Source organism: Diabrotica virgifera, chromosome 3 (assembly GCF_917563875.1).
Source record: "Diabrotica virgifera virgifera chromosome 3, PGI_DIABVI_V3a".
Lineage (NCBI taxonomy): Eukaryota > Metazoa > Arthropoda > Insecta > Coleoptera > Chrysomelidae > Diabrotica > Diabrotica virgifera.
Genome location: NC_065445.1, coordinates 167,880,338 through 167,904,671, shown reverse-complemented (window position 1 = coordinate 167,904,671; position 24,334 = coordinate 167,880,338). Strand labels below are relative to the sequence as shown.

General features: G+C 31.5%; 1 protein-coding gene across 3 annotated transcripts; it reads left to right on the top strand.

The window, feature by feature from the left end:
- The first annotated feature begins 3,999 nt into the window (after nt 1-3,999).
- Nucleotides 4,000-22,387, top strand: LOC126881385 (uncharacterized). Of its 3 annotated transcripts, none has more exons than XM_050645631.1 (2): nt 4,000-9,910; nt 22,087-22,387. In XM_050645631.1, the coding sequence occupies exon 1, from the start codon at nt 5,915-5,917 to the stop codon at nt 8,396-8,398; it is 2,484 nt and encodes an 827-aa protein (XP_050501588.1). In that variant the 5' UTR covers nt 4,000-5,914; the 3' UTR covers nt 8,399-9,910; nt 22,087-22,387. The 3 variants fall into 3 exon arrangements, with proteins under 3 accessions (XP_050501588.1, XP_050501586.1, XP_050501587.1); XM_050645629.1 differs by having other exon boundaries at nt 8,690-13,969; XM_050645630.1 differs by lacking the exon at nt 4,000-9,910 and adding an exon at nt 12,713-18,028.
- Nucleotides 22,388-24,334: the final 1,947 nt, after the last annotated feature.

Sequence of the window (24,334 nt, the reverse complement as noted above, 5' to 3'; positions counted from 1 at the left end):
GAGAATCCCTTTCTACCCGATCTGCTGAACACAGCAAGAGAGATACCACTTCTGCCTTTTCACACCATTTAAAAGTCAATAAACATGAACTTAAGATTCCTGAAGGTGTCCAGTTGATACACAATATTCAACAAAACAATACACTCCGTTTAGACTTATACGAAGATTTGGAGATTGGCAAGGACATGAAGAAGAGTCCCAACTGTGTCAATAGACAAACATCCCTTAACCGCAACTTTGTCCCCATTCACCCGCCAATTATTCTCATAATTCCTATTTTTTCAACTTCCTCTTTTATCCTATTCTTTCTCTTTCAACTTACTCTCTCTTCTTTTTCAAAATTTCCTCTTTCCTTCACTGCTTCCAAACTCCTTTACCCGAATAACATTATTAACTATTGAACCCTATTAACCATCACCCTCATTAATTCACCCTACTATCTTTTTACTTCTTTTTTCATTTCATTACTTCGTTCAGTTTAATTCCACACCTCATCTTTTCTTTATCCCTCTCTTTCCCTTAAAATTCTTGTCTTTATACCTTACACCACAGCCCTCTGCTTTTTGTCTTTGACCTTTTCCAAGAAAACTTTTACCTCTCCAACTAACATCCATTCACTTGATTTCAGTTCTCACATTCAGATCCATTATCATTACAATTAAATTATATCTATATTCTTTTTCTTACTTTGGTTTTATTTTATTCAGTACACTTTCAATATTATTTTCATTTTAATTTCATTTTTGTATCAACTGGACTTAACAGCTATAATCATACATTACTTTATCTCTAATTTCCCATACCAACACTTTGTCACAAGAATTCTCTCAAAACTTTTGAAATAAAATAAAAAAAAATAAACCATCTCATAATAATTACAATTCTTTTTCATTCACATATTACACACTTTTAATTATTTGACTGTATCCTAACTCAAATCCATTATTTACAAAAACTTGCATTTTTAAATAACAATATTTTCCTTTTACATATACAACCACCAATACAATATAGACTAGATTAAATTGCCTACCAATTTATTCATTTTGTACAATAACTTTCCAACTAATATTGATTTTTCTCTTTTCTCACCTTCATCTATTTTTATCTTTTTATCTTTATTGACAGCAGCTTACTTTCTTTCTATCAATTTGATCAATCTAATGTTATGGTATACAGTCAATATAAATAATCTTATATTCTAAATTAATTTTGTATATCACAATTTCTTTTCAATAACCAATAGATTTAAAATGTTAGACATTTTTCAGATATTAAAATCTTTATCATTTGTTGTGGGTCATGACCTTTTGGTTAATTAACATTGAAAATCGACTACCTTTTTCTCTACTGTCAATGTCACTTCAAAACAGTTCCTTAGTCATTAGTGTCACTTTATAGTCAAAGTTGGCCTAAGATGGTTGATTGAGGTTTTGGTAGGGTTTCACCATGTTCCCATAGGCAATATCCTGTAACATCGGCGTTTAGCCTGTTTAATATTATTTTTAAATAATGTAAATTGAATTTTAAATTCAACCATTGTTTGGTTCTGGGGCTATTTAGCAAGTATGCACGTAAGTAATCTAACCACATTTTTAGCTTTTAAAAATTTCAACCATCTTTCAATTCTAATAGTGGGATTACTTATTTTATTGTAGATTCACTGATGATGGACCGATAGGTCTGAAAACGTTCTGAATTGGACATTTTTATTCAATCCATTGGGATTTTTAAGTTTTAATAAATATACCAATTTACATAGAAGTGGTTTTACTTCTTGTTAGAGTTTTTTAACTATATGGTATACAGCCAACCTAGGGAACCTCCCTTTTAGTTTATATATGACAGTATGGTCAACTTGGCGCTACAATACTTGCGATTAGCCACACAACGGAGCAACATAAAGCTGGACATATGGTTCATTTCAAGATGTTTACATCATAAAGTCTTCCCAACATTTTGTAGAGTTAGAACATCCAATAATGTACATCCTAACATCAGGACCTCCATGCAGATTAAACTCATGAAGAAAGAGATTTGTAAACATTACAGTAAACTCAACTACATAGAATGTAAGCTAAAGGTAACATATGATTCTCTACTTGAAACTTTACAATTTATTAATCTTAATTCTTTTATGTCAGACGTTCAGGATAAGGTAGATCATTCACATTCAGTTAAATTTAATAGAGTCAATAATAAATTAAAACACTTAATCAACAATAAGATTAGACTTGATCAACAAAAAGCTTCTCGTAATAAAAATTATTCCAATTTTCGATTCCACCCAAGAATCAAAAATCTCTCAAATGTCCAATTTTCTGATGACGAATTAAAACTCTTAAACCTCGGCCTCAAACACTCCATTCCTAGCAATTTATCTATCAAAGATCTTGAGAGTCTTTCCATAGAGACCGACATGGTTATTCAGAATCTTTCCATTTCACTCACACAAAAAACTTCAATCAGAAACTCTTGCATCCAAACTATCAACAAATTCAAAACTAAACTTCTTTCCAACAATAACTCCTCTCTTACCAACATCAGTTCCCCTTCTACTTCTACACAAACTTCTTCATCTCTCTCTTTTCCCAATTTCTCATATAATAAGTCTAAATCCCTTCTCTCCACACTCAAATCTATCAAAAATAAGATCCAAAACCACCACCTCATCTTCAGCAAAGCAGATAAGGGTAACTGCCTTGTTATTTTAGACCAACAATTATACATTGACAAAGTCACCCTCTTTCCTAGACAACAATAACTTTACTTTGCTTCCTGTTGATCCCTCTAAATCTTTTGTTTCGAAGATGAAAACCAACTTAAAGCAATTTACTGAATTCTTTTCTGAATTTGAAGCACCATATACTAAAATTCCATCAAATCCACTCACCCCCAGGTTATACGGTTTACCAAAGATACACAAAGTTGACATTCCTATTCGTCCCCGTTGTCAGCTTCATTAACACTCCAGTTTCTATTTTATCTAAATTCATTCTTAACACCATTAAAAAACTTTATTAACTTTACCCCACAGTTTACTGTTTTGAATTCTCGCCAATTAGTTGAAAAACTTCAACTTGTCAATCTTAATCCAAATATTGTTATGCTTTCTTTTGATGTTAGCAATTTATTTACTTCAGTACCAAAAAATGAATCGATTAGTCTGGTTAATTCACTCCTCTTAAATAATTCTGTCACTTCCACCACCACTTCGTCTATTATAAACATTCTCAAAATTTGTCTATCTCAAGATTACTTTGTTTTTAATAACAACTTTTATCAACAACCTGACGGTTTAGCAATGGGTAGTTGCTTATCCCCTTTCTTAGCTGATGTTTTTATGGATCACTTAGAATCCAACTATATCATAAAAAATCCAGAGATCTTACACTGGTTCCGTTATGTTGATGACATTTTAGTCCTCATTTCTGGTAACTCTGATTCAGCTCACAACTTACTTCACAAAATAAATCAAATCCATCCTAATATCACCTTTACCATGGAACTAGAATCTTCTAACTCCATTAACTTTCTGGATTTATCTATTACCAGACTACATGACCACTTCAACTTTGGTATCTACCGTAAACCAACACAGACAGATCATGTTATCCATTCTACTTCTAATCACCCTTTATCATATAAACTCTCTGCTTTTCGCAGTTTTATACATAGATTAAACTCTATTCCTTTATCCGTAACTGAATTCAACAAAGAGTTGAATATTATCAAACAGATTGCAGTCAACAATGGTTATGACCCAGACATTATCACTAAACTTCAACAAAAAAGAGAACTCAAATTACTACAACAATCCGCTTTCTCTACATCATCCACAACTACTCCCATCTATGCCTCCTTACCATTCAATAACTCCAAATTATCTGAAAGAGTCAAACATATCATTTCAAATTCTTGTGACAACATAAAAAATATCTTTCAAAGTTAATAACACTCTCAGCAAAAGTTTAACTAATACCAAAGATCCTATCCATTATATGAACCGGAGTGGGGTATACAGACTCTCTTGTTCAGATTGTGATGCCACCTACATCGGCAGAACTTACAGATCCCTTTCTACCCGATCTGCTGAACACAGCAAGAGAGATACCACTTCTGCCTTTTCACACCATTTAAAAGTCAATAAACATGAACTTAAGATTCCTGAAGGTGTCCAGTTGATACACAATATTCAACAAAACAATACACTCCGTTTAGACTTATACGAAGATTTGGAGATTGGCAAGGACATGAAGAAGAGTCCCAACTGTGTCAATAGACAAACATCCCTTAACCGCAACTTTGTCCCCATTCACCGCCAATTATTCTCATAATTCCTATTTTTTCAACTTCCTCTTTTATCCTATTCTTTCTCTTTCAACTTACTCTCTCTTCTTTTTCAAAATTTCCTCTTTCCTTCACTGCTTCCAAACTCCTTTACCCCGAATAACATTATTAACTATTGAACCCTATTAACCATCACCTCATTAATTCACCCTACTATCTTTTTACTTCTTTTTCATTTCATTACTTCGTTCAGTTTAATTCCACACCTCATCTTTTCTTTATCCCTCTCTTTCCCTTAAAATTCTTGTCTTTATACCTTACACCACAGCCCTCTGCTTTTTGTCTTTGACCTTTTCCAAGAAAACTTTTACCTCTCCAACTAACATCCATTCACTTGATTTCAGTTCTCACATTCAGATCCATTATCATTACAATTAAATTATATCTATATTCTTTTTCTTACTTTGGTTTTATTTTATTCAGTACACTTTCAATATTATTTTCATTTTAATTTCATTTTTGTATCAACTGGACTTAACAGCTATAATCATACATTACTTTATCTCTAATTTCCCATACCAACACTTTGTCACAAGAATTCTCTCAAAACTTTTGAAATAAAATAAAAAAAAATAAACCATCTCATAATAATTACAATTCTTTTTCATTCACATATTACACACTTTTAATTATTTGACTGTATCCTAACTCAAATCCATTATTTACAAAAACTTGCATTTTTAAATAACAATATTTTCCTTTTACATATACAACCACCAATACAATATAGACTAGATTAAATTGCCTACCAATTTATTCATTTTGTACAATAACTTTCCAACTAATATTGATTTTTCTCTTTTCTCACCTTCATCTATTTTTATCTTTTTATCTTTATTGACAGCAGCTTACTTTCTTTCTATCAATTTGATCAATCTAATGTTATGGTATACAGTCAATATAAATAATCTTATATTCTAAATTAATTTTGTATATCACAATTTCTTTTCAATAACCAATAGATTTAAAATGTTAGACATTTTTCAGATATTAAAATCTTTATCATTTGTTGTGGGTCATGACCTTTTGGTTAATTAACATTGAAAATCGACTACCTTTTTCTCTACTGTCAATGTCACTTCAAACAGTTCCTTAGTCATTAGTGTCACTTTATAGTCAAAGTTGGCCTAAGATGGTTGATTGAGGTTTTGGTAGGGTTTCACCATGTTCCCATAGGCAATATCCTGTAACATCGGCGTTTAGCCTGTTTAATATTATTTTTAAATAATGTAAATTGAATTTTAAATTCAACCATTGTTTGGTTCTGGGGCTATTTAGCAAGTATGCACGTAAGTAATCTAACCACATTTTTAGCTTTTAAAAATTTCAACCATCTTTCAATTCTAATAGTGGGATTACTTATTTTATTGTAGATTCACTGATGATGGACCGATAGGTCTGAAAACGTTCTGAATTGGACATTTTTATTCAATCCATTGGGATTTTTAAGTTTTAATAAATATACCAATTTACATAGAAGTGGTTTTACTTCTTGTTAGAGTTTTTTAACTATATGGTATACAGCCAACCTAGGGAACCTCCCTTTTAGTTTATATATGACAGTATGGTCAACTTGGCGCTACAATACTTGCGATTAGCCACACAACGGAGCAACATAAAGCTGGACATATGGTTCATTTCAAGATGTTTACATCATAAAGTCTTCCCAACATTTTGTAGAGTTAGAACATCCAATAATGTACATCCTAACATCAGGACCTCCATGCAGATTAAACTCATGAAGAAAGAGATTTGTAAACATTACAGTAAACTCAACTACATAGAATGTAAGCTAAAGGTAACATATGATTCTCTACTTGAAACTTTACAATTTATTAATCTTAATTCTTTTATGTCAGACGTTCAGGATAAGGTAGATCATTCACATTCAGTTAAATTTAATAGAGTCAATAATAAATTAAAACACTTAATCAACAATAAGATTAGACTTGATCAACAAAAAGCTTCTCGTAATAAAAATTATTCCAATTTTCGATTCCACCCAAGAATCAAAAATCTCTCAAATGTCCAATTTTCTGATGACGAATTAAAACTCTTAAACCTCGGCCTCAAACACTCCATTCCTAGCAATTTATCTATCAAAGATCTTGAGAGTCTTTCCATAGAGACCGACATGGTTATTCAGAATCTTTCCATTTCACTCACACAAAAAACTTCAATCAGAAACTCTTGCATCCAAACTATCAACAAATTCAAAACTAAACTTCTTTCCAACAATAACTCCTCTCTTACCAACATCAGTTCCCCTTCTACTTCTACACAAACTTCTTCATCTCTCTCTTTTCCCAATTTCTCATATAATAAGTCTAAATCCCTTCTCTCCACACTCAAATCTATCAAAAATAAGATCCAAAACCACCACCTCATCTTCAGCAAAGCAGATAAGGGTAACTGCCTTGTTATTTTAGACCAACAATTATACATTGACAAAGTCACCTCTTTCCTAGACAACAATAACTTTACTTTGCTTCCTGTTGATCCCTCTAAATCTTTTGTTTCGAAGATGAAAACCAACTTAAAGCAATTTACTGAATTCTTTTCTGAATTTGAAGCACCATATACTAAAATTCCATCAAATCCACTCACCCCCAGGTTATACGGTTTACCAAAGATACACAAAGTTGACATTCCTATTCGTCCCGTTGTCAGCTTCATTAACACTCCAGTTTCTATTTTATCTAAATTCATTCTTAACACCATTAAAAACTTTATTAACTTTACCCCACAGTTTACTGTTTTGAATTCTCGCCAATTAGTTGAAAAACTTCAACTTGTCAATCTTAATCCAAATATTGTTATGCTTTCTTTTGATGTTAGCAATTTATTTACTTCAGTACCAAAAAATGAATCGATTAGTCTGGTTAATTCACTCCTCTTAAATAATTCTGTCACTTCCACCACCACTTCGTCTATTATAAACATTCTCAAAATTTGTCTATCTCAAGATTACTTTGTTTTTAATAACAACTTTTATCAACAACCTGACGGTTTAGCAATGGGTAGTTGCTTATCCCCTTTCTTAGCTGATGTTTTTATGGATCACTTAGAATCCAACTATATCATAAAAAATCCAGAGATCTTACACTGGTTCCGTTATGTTGATGACATTTTAGTCCTCATTTCTGGTAACTCTGATTCAGCTCACAACTTACTTCACAAAATAAATCAAATCCATCCTAATATCACCTTTACCATGGAACTAGAATCTTCTAACTCCATTAACTTTCTGGATTTATCTATTACCAGACTACATGACCACTTCAACTTTGGTATCTACCGTAAACCAACACAGACAGATCATGTTATCCATTCTACTTCTAATCACCCTTTATCATATAAACTCTCTGCTTTTCGCAGTTTTATACATAGATTAAACTCTATTCCTTTATCCGTAACTGAATTCAACAAAGAGTTGAATATTATCAAACAGATTGCAGTCAACAATGGTTATGACCCAGACATTATCACTAAACTTCAACAAAAAAGAGAACTCAAATTACTACAACAATCCGCTTTCTCTACATCATCCACAACTACTCCCATCTATGCCTCCTTACCATTCAATAACTCCAAATTATCTGAAAGAGTCAAACATATCATTTCAAATTCTTGTGACAACATAAAAATATCTTTCAAAGTTAATAACACTCTCAGCAAAAGTTTAACTAATACCAAAGATCCTATCCATTATATGAACCGGAGTGGGGTATACAGACTCTCTTGTTCAGATTGTGATGCCACCTACATCGGCAGAACTTACAGATCCCTTTCTACCCGATCTGCTGAACACAGCAAGAGAGATACCACTTCTGCCTTTTCACACCATTTAAAAGTCAATAAACATGAACTTAAGATTCCTGAAGGTGTCCAGTTGATACACAATATTCAACAAAACAATACACTCCGTTTAGACTTATACGAAGATTTGGAGATTGGCAAGGACATGAAGAAGAGTCCCAACTGTGTCAATAGACAAACATCCCTTAACCGCAACTTTGTCCCCATTCACCGCCAATTATTCTCATAATTCCTATTTTTTCAACTTCCTCTTTTATCCTATTCTTTCTCTTTCAACTTACTCTCTCTTCTTTTTCAAAATTTCCTCTTTCCTTCACTGCTTCCAAACTCCTTTACCCGAATAACATTATTAACTATTGAACCCTATTAACCATCACCTCATTAATTCACCCTACTATCTTTTTACTTCTTTTTCATTTCATTACTTCGTTCAGTTTAATTCCACACCTCATCTTTTCTTTATCCCTCTCTTTCCCTTAAAATTCTTGTCTTTATACCTTACACCACAGCCCTCTGCTTTTTGTCTTTGACCTTTTCCAAGAAAACTTTTACCTCTCCAACTAACATCCATTCACTTGATTTCAGTTCTCACATTCAGATCCATTATCATTACAATTAAATTATATCTATATTCTTTTTCTTACTTTGGTTTTATTTTATTCAGTACACTTTCAATATTATTTTCATTTTAATTTCATTTTTGTATCAACTGGACTTAACAGCTATAATCATACATTACTTTATCTCTAATTTCCCATACCAACACTTTGTCACAAGAATTCTCTCAAAACTTTTGAAATAAAATAAAAAAAAATAAACCATCTCATAATAATTACAATTCTTTTTCATTCACATATTACACACTTTTAATTATTTGACTGTATCCTAACTCAAATCCATTATTTACAAAAACTTGCATTTTTAAATAACAATATTTTCCTTTTACATATACAACCACCAATACAATATAGACTAGATTAAATTGCCTACCAATTTATTCATTTTGTACAATAACTTTCCAACTAATATTGATTTTTCTCTTTTCTCACCTTCATCTATTTTTATCTTTTTATCTTTATTGACAGCAGCTTACTTTCTTTCTATCAATTTGATCAATCTAATGTTATGGTATACAGTCAATATAAATAATCTTATATTCTAAATTAATTTTGTATATCACAATTTCTTTTCAATAACCAATAGATTTAAAATGTTAGACATTTTTCAGATATTAAAATCTTTATCATTTGTTGTGGGTCATGACCTTTTGGTTAATTAACATTGAAAATCGACTACCTTTTTCTCTACTGTCAATGTCACTTCAAACAGTTCCTTAGTCATTAGTGTCACTTTATAGTCAAAGTTGGCCTAAGATGGTTGATTGAGGTTTTGGTAGGGTTTCACCATGTTCCCATAGGCAATATCCTGTAACATCGGCGTTTAGCCTGTTTAATATTATTTTTAAATAATGTAAATTGAATTTTAAATTCAACCATTGTTTGGTTCTGGGGCTATTTAGCAAGTATGCACGTAAGTAATCTAACCACATTTTTAGCTTTTAAAAATTTCAACCATCTTTCAATTCTAATAGTGGGATTACTTATTTTATTGTAGATTCACTGATGATGGACCGATAGGTCTGAAAACGTTCTGAATTGGACATTTTTATTCAATCCATTGGGATTTTTAAGTTTTAATAAATATACCAATTTACATAGAAGTGGTTTTACTTCTTGTTAGAGTTTTTTAACTATATGGTATACAGCCAACCTAGGGAACCTCCCTTTTAGTTTATATATGACAGTATGGTCAACTTGGCGCTACAATACTTGCGATTAGCCACACAACGGAGCAACATAAAGCTGGACATATGGTTCATTTCAAGATGTTTACATCATAAAGTCTTCCCAACATTTTGTAGAGTTAGAACATCCAATAATGTACATCCTAACATCAGGACCTCCATGCAGATTAAACTCATGAAGAAAGAGATTTGTAAACATTACAGTAAACTCAACTACATAGAATGTAAGCTAAAGGTAACATATGATTCTCTACTTGAAACTTTACAATTTATTAATCTTAATTCTTTTATGTCAGACGTTCAGGATAAGGTAGATCATTCACATTCAGTTAAATTTAATAGAGTCAATAATAAATTAAAACACTTAATCAACAATAAGATTAGACTTGATCAACAAAAAGCTTCTCGTAATAAAAATTATTCCAATTTTCGATTCCACCCAAGAATCAAAAATCTCTCAAATGTCCAATTTTCTGATGACGAATTAAAACTCTTAAACCTCGGCCTCAAACACTCCATTCCTAGCAATTTATCTATCAAAGATCTTGAGAGTCTTTCCATAGAGACCGACATGGTTATTCAGAATCTTTCCATTTCACTCACACAAAAAACTTCAATCAGAAACTCTTGCATCCAAACTATCAACAAATTCAAAACTAAACTTCTTTCCAACAATAACTCCTCTCTTACCAACATCAGTTCCCCTTCTACTTCTACACAAACTTCTTCATCTCTCTCTTTTCCCAATTTCTCATATAATAAGTCTAAATCCCTTCTCTCCACACTCAAATCTATCAAAAATAAGATCCAAAACCACCACCTCATCTTCAGCAAAGCAGATAAGGGTAACTGCCTTGTTATTTTAGACCAACAATTATACATTGACAAAGTCACCTCTTTCCTAGACAACAATAACTTTACTTTGCTTCCTGTTGATCCCTCTAAATCTTTTGTTTCGAAGATGAAAACCAACTTAAAGCAATTTACTGAATTCTTTTCTGAATTTGAAGCACCATATACTAAAATTCCATCAAATCCACTCACCCCCAGGTTATACGGTTTACCAAAGATACACAAAGTTGACATTCCTATTCGTCCCGTTGTCAGCTTCATTAACACTCCAGTTTCTATTTTATCTAAATTCATTCTTAACACCATTAAAAACTTTATTAACTTTACCCCACAGTTTACTGTTTTGAATTCTCGCCAATTAGTTGAAAAACTTCAACTTGTCAATCTTAATCCAAATATTGTTATGCTTTCTTTTGATGTTAGCAATTTATTTACTTCAGTACCAAAAAATGAATCGATTAGTCTGGTTAATTCACTCCTCTTAAATAATTCTGTCACTTCCACCACCACTTCGTCTATTATAAACATTCTCAAAATTTGTCTATCTCAAGATTACTTTGTTTTTAATAACAACTTTTATCAACAACCTGACGGTTTAGCAATGGGTAGTTGCTTATCCCCTTTCTTAGCTGATGTTTTTATGGATCACTTAGAATCCAACTATATCATAAAAAATCCAGAGATCTTACACTGGTTCCGTTATGTTGATGACATTTTAGTCCTCATTTCTGGTAACTCTGATTCAGCTCACAACTTACTTCACAAAATAAATCAAATCCATCCTAATATCACCTTTACCATGGAACTAGAATCTTCTAACTCCATTAACTTTCTGGATTTATCTATTACCAGACTACATGACCACTTCAACTTTGGTATCTACCGTAAACCAACACAGACAGATCATGTTATCCATTCTACTTCTAATCACCCTTTATCATATAAACTCTCTGCTTTTCGCAGTTTTATACATAGATTAAACTCTATTCCTTTATCCGTAACTGAATTCAACAAAGAGTTGAATATTATCAAACAGATTGCAGTCAACAATGGTTATGACCCAGACATTATCACTAAACTTCAACAAAAAAGAGAACTCAAATTACTACAACAATCCGCTTTCTCTACATCATCCACAACTACTCCCATCTATGCCTCCTTACCATTCAATAACTCCAAATTATCTGAAAGAGTCAAACATATCATTTCAAATTCTTGTGACAACATAAAAATATCTTTCAAAGTTAATAACACTCTCAGCAAAAGTTTAACTAATACCAAAGATCCTATCCATTATATGAACCGGAGTGGGGTATACAGACTCTCTTGTTCAGATTGTGATGCCACCTACATCGGCAGAACTTACAGATCCCTTTCTACCCGATCTGCTGAACACAGCAAGAGAGATACCACTTCTGCCTTTTCACACCATTTAAAAGTCAATAAACATGAACTTAAGATTCCTGAAGGTGTCCAGTTGATACACAATATTCAACAAAACAATACACTCCGTTTAGACTTATACGAAGATTTGGAGATTGGCAAGGACATGAAGAAGAGTCCCAACTGTGTCAATAGACAAACATCCCTTAACCGCAACTTTGTCCCCATTCACCGCCAATTATTCTCATAATTCCTATTTTTTCAACTTCCTCTTTTATCCTATTCTTTCTCTTTCAACTTACTCTCTCTTCTTTTTCAAAATTTCCTCTTTCCTTCACTGCTTCCAAACTCCTTTACCCGAATAACATTATTAACTATTGAACCCTATTAACCATCACCTCATTAATTCACCCTACTATCTTTTTACTTCTTTTTCATTTCATTACTTCGTTCAGTTTAATTCCACACCTCATCTTTTCTTTATCCCTCTCTTTCCCTTAAAATTCTTGTCTTTATACCTTACACCACAGCCCTCTGCTTTTTGTCTTTGACCTTTTCCAAGAAAACTTTTACCTCTCCAACTAACATCCATTCACTTGATTTCAGTTCTCACATTCAGATCCATTATCATTACAATTAAATTATATCTATATTCTTTTTCTTACTTTGGTTTTATTTTATTCAGTACACTTTCAATATTATTTTCATTTTAATTTCATTTTTGTATCAACTGGACTTAACAGCTATAATCATACATTACTTTATCTCTAATTTCCCATACCAACACTTTGTCACAAGAATTCTCTCAAAACTTTTGAAATAAAATAAAAAAAATAAACCATCTCATAATAATTACAATTCTTTTTCATTCACATATTACACACTTTTAATTATTTGACTGTATCCTAACTCAAATCCATTATTTACAAAAACTTGCATTTTTAAATAACAATATTTTCCTTTTACATATACAACCACCAATACAATATAGACTAGATTAAATTGCCTACCAATTTATTCATTTTGTACAATAACTTTCCAACTAATATTGATTTTTCTCTTTTCTCACCTTCATCTATTTTTATCTTTTTATCTTTATTGACAGCAGCTTACTTTCTTTCTATCAATTTGATCAATCTAATGTTATGGTATACAGTCAATATAAATAATCTTATATTCTAAATTAATTTTGTATATCACAATTTCTTTTCAATAACCAATAGATTTAAAATGTTAGACATTTTTCAGATATTAAAATCTTTATCATTTGTTGTGGGTCATGACCTTTTGGTTAATTAACATTGAAAATCGACTACCTTTTTCTCTACTGTCAATGTCACTTCAAACAGTTCCTTAGTCATTAGTGTCACTTTATAGTCAAAGTTGGCCTAAGATGGTTGATTGAGGTTTTGGTAGGGTTTCACCATGTTCCCATAGGCAATATCCTGTAACATCGGCGTTTAGCCTGTTTAATATTATTTTTAAATAATGTAAATTGAATTTTAAATTCAACCATTGTTTGGTTCTGGGGCTATTTAGCAAGTATGCACGTAAGTAATCTAACCACATTTTTAGCTTTTAAAAATTTCAACCATCTTTCAATTCTAATAGTGGGATTACTTATTTTATTGTAGATTCACTGATGATGGACCGATAGGTCTGAAAACGTTCTGAATTGGACATTTTTATTCAATCCATTGGGATTTTTAAGTTTTAATAAATATACCAATTTACATAGAAGTGGTTTTACTTCTTGTTAGAGTTTTTTAACTATATGGTATACAGCCAACCTAGGGAACCTCCCTTTTAGTTTATATATGACAGTATGGTCAACTTGGCGCTACAATACTTGCGATTAGCCACACAACGGAGCAACATAAAGCTGGACATATGGTTCATTTCAAGATGTTTACATCATAAAGTCTTCCCAACATTTTGTAGAGTTAGAACATCCAATAATGTACATCCTAACATCAGGACCTCCATGCAGATTAAACTCATGAAGAAAGAGATTTGTAAACATTACAGTAAACTCAACTACATAGAATGTAAGCTAAAGGTAACATATGATTCTCTACTTGAAACTTTACAATTTATTAATCTTAATTCTTTTATGTCAGACGTTCAGGATAAGGTAGATCATTCACATTCAGTTAAATTTAATAGAGTCAATAATAAATTAAAACACTTAATCAACAATAAGATTAGACTTGATCAACAAAAAGCTTCTCGTAATAAAAATTATTCCAATTTTCGATTCCACCCAAGAATCAAAAATCTCTCAAATGTCCAATTTTCTGATGACGAATTAAAACTCTTAAACCTCGGCCTCAAACACTCCATTCCTAGCAATTTATCTATCAAAGATCTTGAGAGTCTTTCCATAGAGACCGACATGGTTATTCAGAATCTTTCCATTTCACTCACACAAAAAACTTCAATCAGAAACTCTTGCATCCAAACTATCAACAAATTCAAAACTAAACTTCTTTCCAACAATAACTCCTCTCTTACCAACATCAGTTCCCCTTCTACTTCTACACAAACTTCTTCATCTCTCTCTTTTCCCAATTTCTCATATAATAAGTCTAAATCCCTTCTCTCCACACTCAAATCTATCAAAAATAAGATCCAAAACCACCACCTCATCTTCAGCAAAGCAGATAAGGGTAACTGCCTTGTTATTTTAGACCAACAATTATACATTGACAAAGTCACCTCTTTCCTAGACAACAATAACTTTACTTTGCTTCCTGTTGATCCCTCTAAATCTTTTGTTTCGAAGATGAAAACCAACTTAAAGCAATTTACTGAATTCTTTTCTGAATTTGAAGCACCATATACTAAAATTCCATCAAATCCACTCACCCCCAGGTTATACGGTTTACCAAAGATACACAAAGTTGACATTCCTATTCGTCCCGTTGTCAGCTTCATTAACACTCCAGTTTCTATTTTATCTAAATTCATTCTTAACACCATTAAAAACTTTATTAACTTTACCCCACAGTTTACTGTTTTGAATTCTCGCCAATTAGTTGAAAAACTTCAACTTGTCAATCTTAATCCAAATATTGTTATGCTTTCTTTTGATGTTAGCAATTTATTTACTTCAGTACCAAAAAATGAATCGATTAGTCTGGTTAATTCACTCCTCTTAAATAATTCTGTCACTTCCACCACCACTTCGTCTATTATAAACATTCTCAAAATTTGTCTATCTCAAGATTACTTTGTTTTTAATAACAACTTTTATCAACAACCTGACGGTTTAGCAATGGGTAGTTGCTTATCCCCTTTCTTAGCTGATGTTTTTATGGATCACTTAGAATCCAACTATATCATAAAAAATCCAGAGATCTTACACTGGTTCCGTTATGTTGATGACATTTTAGTCCTCATTTCTGGTAACTCTGATTCAGCTCACAACTTACTTCACAAAATAAATCAAATCCATCCTAATATCACCTTTACCATGGAACTAGAATCTTCTAACTCCATTAACTTTCTGGATTTATCTATTACCAGACTACATGACCACTTCAACTTTGGTATCTACCGTAAACCAACACAGACAGATCATGTTATCCATTCTACTTCTAATCACCCTTTATCATATAAACTCTCTGCTTTTCGCAGTTTTATACATAGATTAAACTCTATTCCTTTATCCGTAACTGAATTCAACAAAGAGTTGAATATTATCAAACAGATTGCAGTCAACAATGGTTATGACCCAGACATTATCACTAAACTTCAACAAAAAAGAGAACTCAAATTACTACAACAATCCGCTTTCTCTACATCATCCACAACTACTCCCATCTATGCCTCCTTACCATTCAATAACTCCAAATTATCTGAAAGAGTCAAACATATCATTTCAAATTCTTGTGACAACATAAAAATATCTTTCAAAGTTAATAACACTCTCAGCAAAAGTTTAACTAATACCAAAGATCCTATCCATTATATGAACCGGAGTGGGGTATACAGACTCTCTTGTTCAGATTGTGATGCCACCTACATCGGCAGAACTTACAGATCCCTTTCTACCCGATCTGCTGAACACAGCAAGAGAGATACCACTTCTGCCTTTTCACACCATTTAAAAGTCAATAAACATGAACTTAAGATTCCTGAAGGTGTCCAGTTGATACACAATATTCAACAAAACAATACACTCCGTTTAGACTTATACGAAGATTTGGAGATTGGCAAGGACATGAAGAAGAGTCCCAACTGTGTCAATAGACAAACATCCCTTAACCGCAACTTTGTCCCCATTCACCGCCAATTATTCTCATAATTCCTATTTTTTCAACTTCCTCTTTTATCCTATTCTTTCTCTTTCAACTTACTCTCTCTTCTTTTTCAAAATTTCCTCTTTCCTTCACTGCTTCCAAACTCCTTTACCCGAATAACATTATTAACTATTGAACCCTATTAACCATCACCTCATTAATTCACCCTACTATCTTTTTACTTCTTTTTCATTTCATTACTTCGTTCAGTTTAATTCCACACCTCATCTTTTCTTTATCCCTCTCTTTCCCTTAAAATTCTTGTCTTTATACCTTACACCACAGCCCTCTGCTTTTTGTCTTTGACCTTTTCCAAGAAAACTTTTACCTCTCCAACTAACATCCATTCACTTGATTTCAGTTCTCACATTCAGATCCATTATCATTACAATTAAATTATATCTATATTCTTTTTCTTACTTTGGTTTTATTTTATTCAGTACACTTTCAATATTATTTTCATTTTAATTTCATTTTTGTATCAACTGGACTTAACAGCTATAATCATACATTACTTTATCTCTAATTTCCCATACCAACACTTTGTCACAAGAATTCTCTCAAAACTTTTGAAATAAAATAAAAAAAATAAACCATCTCATAATAATTACAATTCTTTTTCATTCACATATTACACACTTTTAATTATTTGACTGTATCCTAACTCAAATCCATTATTTACAAAAACTTGCATTTTTAAATAACAATATTTTCCTTTTACATATACAACCACCAATACAATATAGACTAGATTAAATTGCCTACCAATTTATTCATTTTGTACAATAACTTTCCAACTAATATTGATTTTTCTCTTTTCTCACCTTCATCTATTTTTATCTTTTTATCTTTATTGACAGCAGCTTACTTTCTTTCTATCAATTTGATCAATCTAATGTTATGGTATACAGTCAATATAAATAATCTTATATTCTAAATTAATTTTGTATATCACAATTTCTTTTCAATAACCAATAGATTTAAAATGTTAGACATTTTTCAGATATTAAAATCTTTATCATTTGTTGTGGGTCATGACCTTTTGGTTAATTAACATTGAAAATCGACTACCTTTTTCTCTACTGTCAATGTCACTTCAAACAGTTCCTTAGTCATTAGTGTCACTTTATAGTCAAAGTTGGCCTAAGATGGTTGATTGAGGTTTTGGTAGGGTTTCACCATGTTCCCATAGGCAATATCCTGTAACATCGGCGTTTAGCCTGTTTAATATTATTTTTAAATAATGTAAATTGAATTTTAAATTCAACCATTGTTTGGTTCTGGGGCTATTTAGCAAGTATGCACGTAAGTAATCTAACCACATTTTTAGCTTTTAAAAATTTCAACCATCTTTCAATTCTAATAGTGGGATTACTTATTTTATTGTAGATTCACTGATGATGGACCGATAGGTCTGAAAACGTTCTGAATGGGACATTTTTATTCAATCCATTGGGATTTTTAAGTTTTAATAAATATACCAATTTACATAGAAGTGGTTTTACTTCTTGTTAGAGTTTTTTAACTATATGGTATACAGCCAACCTAGGGAACCTCCCTTTTAGTTTATATATGACAGTATGGTCAACTTGGCGCTACAATACTTGCGATTAGCCACACAACGGAGCAACATAAAGCTGGACATATGGTTCATTTCAAGATGTTTACATCATAAAGTCTTCCCAACATTTTGTAGAGTTAGAACATCCAATAATGTACATCCTAACATCAGGACCTCCATGCAGATTAAACTCATGAAGAAAGAGATTTGTAAACATTACAGTAAACTCAACTACATAGAATGTAAGCTAAAGGTAACATATGATTCTCTACTTGAAACTTTACAATTTATTAATCTTAATTCTTTTATGTCAGACGTTCAGGATAAGGTAGATCATTCACATTCAGTTAAATTTAATAGAGTCAATAATAAATTAAAACACTTAATCAACAATAAGATTAGACTTGATCAACAAAAAGCTTCTCGTAATAAAAATTATTCCAATTTTCGATTCCACCCAAGAATCAAAAATCTCTCAAATGTCCAATTTTCTGATGACGAATTAAAACTCTTAAACCTCGGCCTCAAATACTCCATTCCTAGCAATTTATCTATCAAAGATCTTGAGAGTCTTTCCATAGAGACCGACATGGTTATTCAGAATCTTTCCATTTCACTCACACAAAAAACTTCAATCAGAAACTCTTGCATCCAAACTATCAACAAATTCAAAACTAAACTTCTTTCCAACAATAACTCCTCTCTTACCAACATCAGTTCCCCTTCTACTTCTACACAAACTTCTTCATCTCTCTCTTTTCCCAATTTCTCATATAATAAGTCTAAATCCCTTCTCTCCACACTCAAATCTATCAAAAATAAGATCCAAAACCACCACCTCATCTTCAGCAAAGCAGATAAGGGTAACTGCCTTGTTATTTTAGACCAACAATTATACATTGACAAAGTCACCTCTTTCCTAGACAACAATAACTTTACTTTGCTTCCTGTTGATCCCTCTAAATCTTTTGTTTCGAAGATGAAAACCAACTTAAAGCAATTTACTGAATTCTTTTCTGAATTTGAAGCACCATATACTAAAATTCCATCAAATCCACTCACCCCCAGGTTATACGGTTTACCAAAGATACACAAAGTTGACATTCCTATTCGTCCCGTTGTCAGCTTCATTAACACTCCAGTTTCTATTTTATCTAAATTCATTCTTAACACCATTAAAAACTTTATTAACTTTACCCCACAGTTTACTGTTTTGAATTCTCGCCAATTAGTTGAAAAACTTCAACTTGTCAATCTTAATCCAAATATTGTTATGCTTTCTTTTGATGTTAGCAATTTATTTACTTCAGTACCAAAAAATGAATCGATTAGTCTGGTTAATTCACTCCTCTTAAATAATTCTGTCACTTCCACCACCACTTCGTCTATTATAAACATTCTCAAAATTTGTCTATCTCAAGATTACTTTGTTTTTAATAACAACTTTTATCAACAACCTGACGGTTTAGCAATGGGTAGTTGCTTATCCCCTTTCTTAGCTGATGTTTTTATGGATCACTTAGAATCCAACTATATCATAAAAAATCCAGAGATCTTACACTGGTTCCGTTATGTTGATGACATTTTAGTCCTCATTTCTGGTAACTCTGATTCAGCTCACAACTTACTTCACAAAATAAATCAAATCCATCCTAATATCACCTTTACCATGGAACTAGAATCTTCTAACTCCATTAACTTTCTGGATTTATCTATTACCAGACTACATGACCACTTCAACTTTGGTATCTACCGTAAACCAACACAGACAGATCATGTTATCCATTCTACTTCTAATCACCCTTTATCATATAAACTCTCTGCTTTTCGCAGTTTTATACATAGATTAAACTCTATTCCTTTATCCGTAACTGAATTCAACAAAGAGTTGAATATTATCAAACAGATTGCAGTCAACAATGGTTATGACCCAGACATTATCACTAAACTTCAACAAAAAAGAGAACTCAAATTACTACAACAATCCGCTTTCTCTACATCATCCACAACTACTCCCATCTATGCCTCCTTACCATTCAATAACTCCAAATTATCTGAAAGAGTCAAACATATCATTTCAAATTCTTGTGACAACATAAAAATATCTTTCAAAGTTAATAACACTCTCAGCAAAAGTTTAACTAATACCAAAGATCCTATCCATTATATGAACCGGAGTGGGGTATACAGACTCTCTTGTTCAGATTGTGATGCCACCTACATCGGCAGAACTTACAGATCCCTTTCTACCCGATCTGCTGAACACAGCAAGAGAGATACCACTTCTGCCTTTTCACACCATTTAAAAGTCAATAAACATGAACTTAAGATTCCTGAAGGTGTCCAGTTGATACACAATATTCAACAAAACAATACACTCCGTTTAGACTTATACGAAGATTTGGAGATTGGCAAGGACATGAAGAAGAGTCCCAACTGTGTCAATAGACAAACATCCCTTAACCGCAACTTTGTCCCCATTCACCGCCAATTATTCTCATAATTCCTATTTTTTCAACTTCCTCTTTTATCCTATTCTTTCTCTTTCAACTTACTCTCTCTTCTTTTTCAAAATTTCCTCTTTCCTTCACTGCTTCCAAACTCCTTTACCCGAATAACATTATTAACTATTGAACCCTATTAACCATCACCTCATTAATTCACCCTACTATCTTTTTACTTCTTTTTCATTTCATTACTTCGTTCAGTTTAATTCCACACCTCATCTTTTCTTTATCCCTCTCTTTCCCTTAAAATTCTTGTCTTTATACCTTACACCACAGCCCTCTGCTTTTTGTCTTTGACCTTTTCCAAGAAAACTTTTACCTCTCCAACTAACATCCATTCACTTGATTTCAGTTCTCACATTCAGATCCATTATCATTACAATTAAATTATATCTATATTCTTTTTCTTACTTTGGTTTTATTTTATTCAGTACACTTTCAATATTATTTTCATTTTAATTTCATTTTTGTATCAACTGGACTTAACAGCTATAATCATACATTACTTTATCTCTAATTTCCCATACCAACACTTTGTCACAAGAATTCTCTCAAAACTTTTGAAATAAAATAAAAAAAATAAACCATCTCATAATAATTACAATTCTTTTTCATTCACATATTACACACTTTTAATTATTTGACTGTATCCTAACTCAAATCCATTATTTACAAAAACTTGCATTTTTAAATAACAATATTTTCCTTTTACATATACAACCACCAATACAATATAGACTAGATTAAATTGCCTACCAATTTATTCATTTTGTACAATAACTTTCCAACTAATATTGATTTTTCTCTTTTCTCACCTTCATCTATTTTTATCTTTTTATCTTTATTGACAGCAGCTTACTTTCTTTCTATCAATTTGATCAATCTAATGTTATGGTATACAGTCAATATAAATAATCTTATATTCTAAATTAATTTTGTATATCACAATTTCTTTTCAATAACCAATAGATTTAAAATGTTAGACATTTTTCAGATATTAAAATCTTTATCATTTGTTGTGGGTCATGACCTTTTGGTTAATTAACATTGAAAATCGACTACCTTTTTCTCTACTGTCAATGTCACTTCAAACAGTTCCTTAGTCATTAGTGTCACTTTATAGTCAAAGTTGGCCTAAGATGGTTGATTGAGGTTTTGGTAGGGTTTCACCATGTTCCCATAGGCAATATCCTGTAACATCGGCGTTTAGCCTGTTTAATATTATTTTTAAATAATGTAAATTGAATTTTAAATTCAACCATTGTTTGGTTCTGGGGCTATTTAGCAAGTATGCACGTAAGTAATCTAACCACATTTTTAGCTTTTAAAAATTTCAACCATCTTTCAATTCTAATAGTGGGATTACTTATTTTATTGTAGATTCACTGATGATGGACCGATAGGTCTGAAAACGTTCTGAATTGGACATTTTTATTCAATCCATTGGGATTTTTAAGTTTTAATAAATATACCAATTTACATAGAAGTGGTTTTACTTCTTGTTAGAGTTTTTTAACTATATGGTATACAGCCAACCTAGGGAACCTCCCTTTTAGTTTATTAAATTAGTGGTATATTGTTTTGATTTATGTTTTGTGTGAGTTGTTTATTAAATAAAAATAATCTTGTAATTTTATTATACACAAGATACCTATATTTTTTTGTAGGAATTGTATGATTCCAAACAAAAGGAAATAAGATTCCCATGTGTAAATGTTATGTTTAAGAATAATAAGATATAGCAAATATTAAGCAGTGATTGCCATTTAAATAAAATAAACAATATTTTGATTATAATTGTAACCCATATGTGTGTATTATTTTACTCTTTTCTTTCCTATCCCGATTAGGAACCATTGAGAAATACTTAGAAGCCACGTAAGTAAGTAATTAATTTTATAATTCGCCCTGAGATTAAGAACATATTGATATGTGATCTGGTTAATTAATTAAATTATTATTAATGCATTGATTAAATTAAATGACAAATAAGAATATTATCTCATATCAATAATCAAGATCACATCAATATATAGATGTTAAACCACGAAATTTTTTTAAAAAAATAACGGTTAAAGATAGAAAAGTGAAAATTTAGGATTATATGTATCTTTTGCTTGTGAATCATATACAATTAAGAAAAATCGGTTTGTCGAAAAATAAAAAAAAATTTTAGGGGGGGCAAAGCCCCCTTATAACGTACGGCTATGAAATATAGATAACAACCTACTCCCTGTCCGGTCGAGTCCACCTGCCAAATTTCATGAATATCGGTCAAGCGGTTTCGGAGGAGTACGGTAACAAAGCCTGCGAATTAGAATTTTATATATATAGATATAGATAGGTAATATATTATATTACCTCGAAATCGTACTGTTGCAGTTCTAAAGTTCATCTGGCTAACCGGCTTGATGGGTTTTAGAGGTTCTTCAGCTATTTGAGGGACTGATGTTCTTGCACCAATTAAGTGTGGATTTTGATCTTATTGTACTAACAGAGACATTTAAACTTTGTGATGTTAAATATTACGATGTTGAGAATTATACTTTTTGCATACAGATTATAATTTTAATAAAAATGATGGAGTAGCAGTGTTTATAAAAAAGAACATTGTATATTCTTATAACAAGGTAATGATCGGATATTGTCAGGTGATGCAAATATTTATTATGCTCAAAAATCATAAACGATGCATAGTCACTTCTATTTATCGTTCTCCTTCTACCAATGTGGAAGAATTTCTTCAGTATTTGAAACAATACCTAGATCAAGCAAAATCTGAACAGATCGACTACCATATGATGCTTGGAGATATTAATAATATTAAAGACAACTCTGATGAGGACGTCTTTACATATCTGAACTTAATGTATGACTACAGTTTTGAATCCATGATTAATAAATATACTAGAATACTAAGTAATTCCAAAACTTGCTTGGATCATATATTTTTAAAAGTAATAAAACAGAGTAGTCACGAATCTAAAGCAGCCGTTGTAGAAACTTGTATAACCGATCATAAAGCGACTGTTATGTGCATACCGCTTAATCTAAAACATAATTATAATAAAATCATTAAAGAATAACAAGTAATAAACTATAAAAAACTGAATAATAATCTAGAAAACTATCACTGGAAAGAGTATAATGATTTGAAAGACGTAAACACTAAATGTAACTTACTGTGCAAAATTCTTAGTGAACTAATTGAAAGGAACAGTTATGTTAAAAAATGCAGAAAAAATAAATTAAAGCGTCAATCTTGGATAACTGCCGGGCTGGTGAAATGCATAAATACAAAAAATTTGCTCTATCACAAATACATCAAAGATCCAGAAAATATAATTAAAAAAAAACAATTATCTTAATTACAGAACATATCTCAATCAATTAATAAAAAGCGCCAAAGAGATTACTTCCGCAATCAGATCTTTAAAAATAAAAGTGTATCTAAGAATTTATGGAACATTATAAAAAAATTAAAAAGTACAAAAGAAGAAGGACATATTCCCGAAATACTCACAGAAAATAGAATTACCACCAAAGATAATACTACAATCTCAAACTCTCTTGTTCGTTATTTCACAGAAATTGGAGAAACATATGCTAGAAAAATAATACCACCTCAATCATATACGGTCCGTTCCCATCTTTTGATCTCTAGCGACCGAATGACGAAACGGTACGATACCTAAGCCAAAAAGGGGTGTTTTAAGAAGAGCGACAAAGTCTGGCTTTATACTCCAAAAAGCGA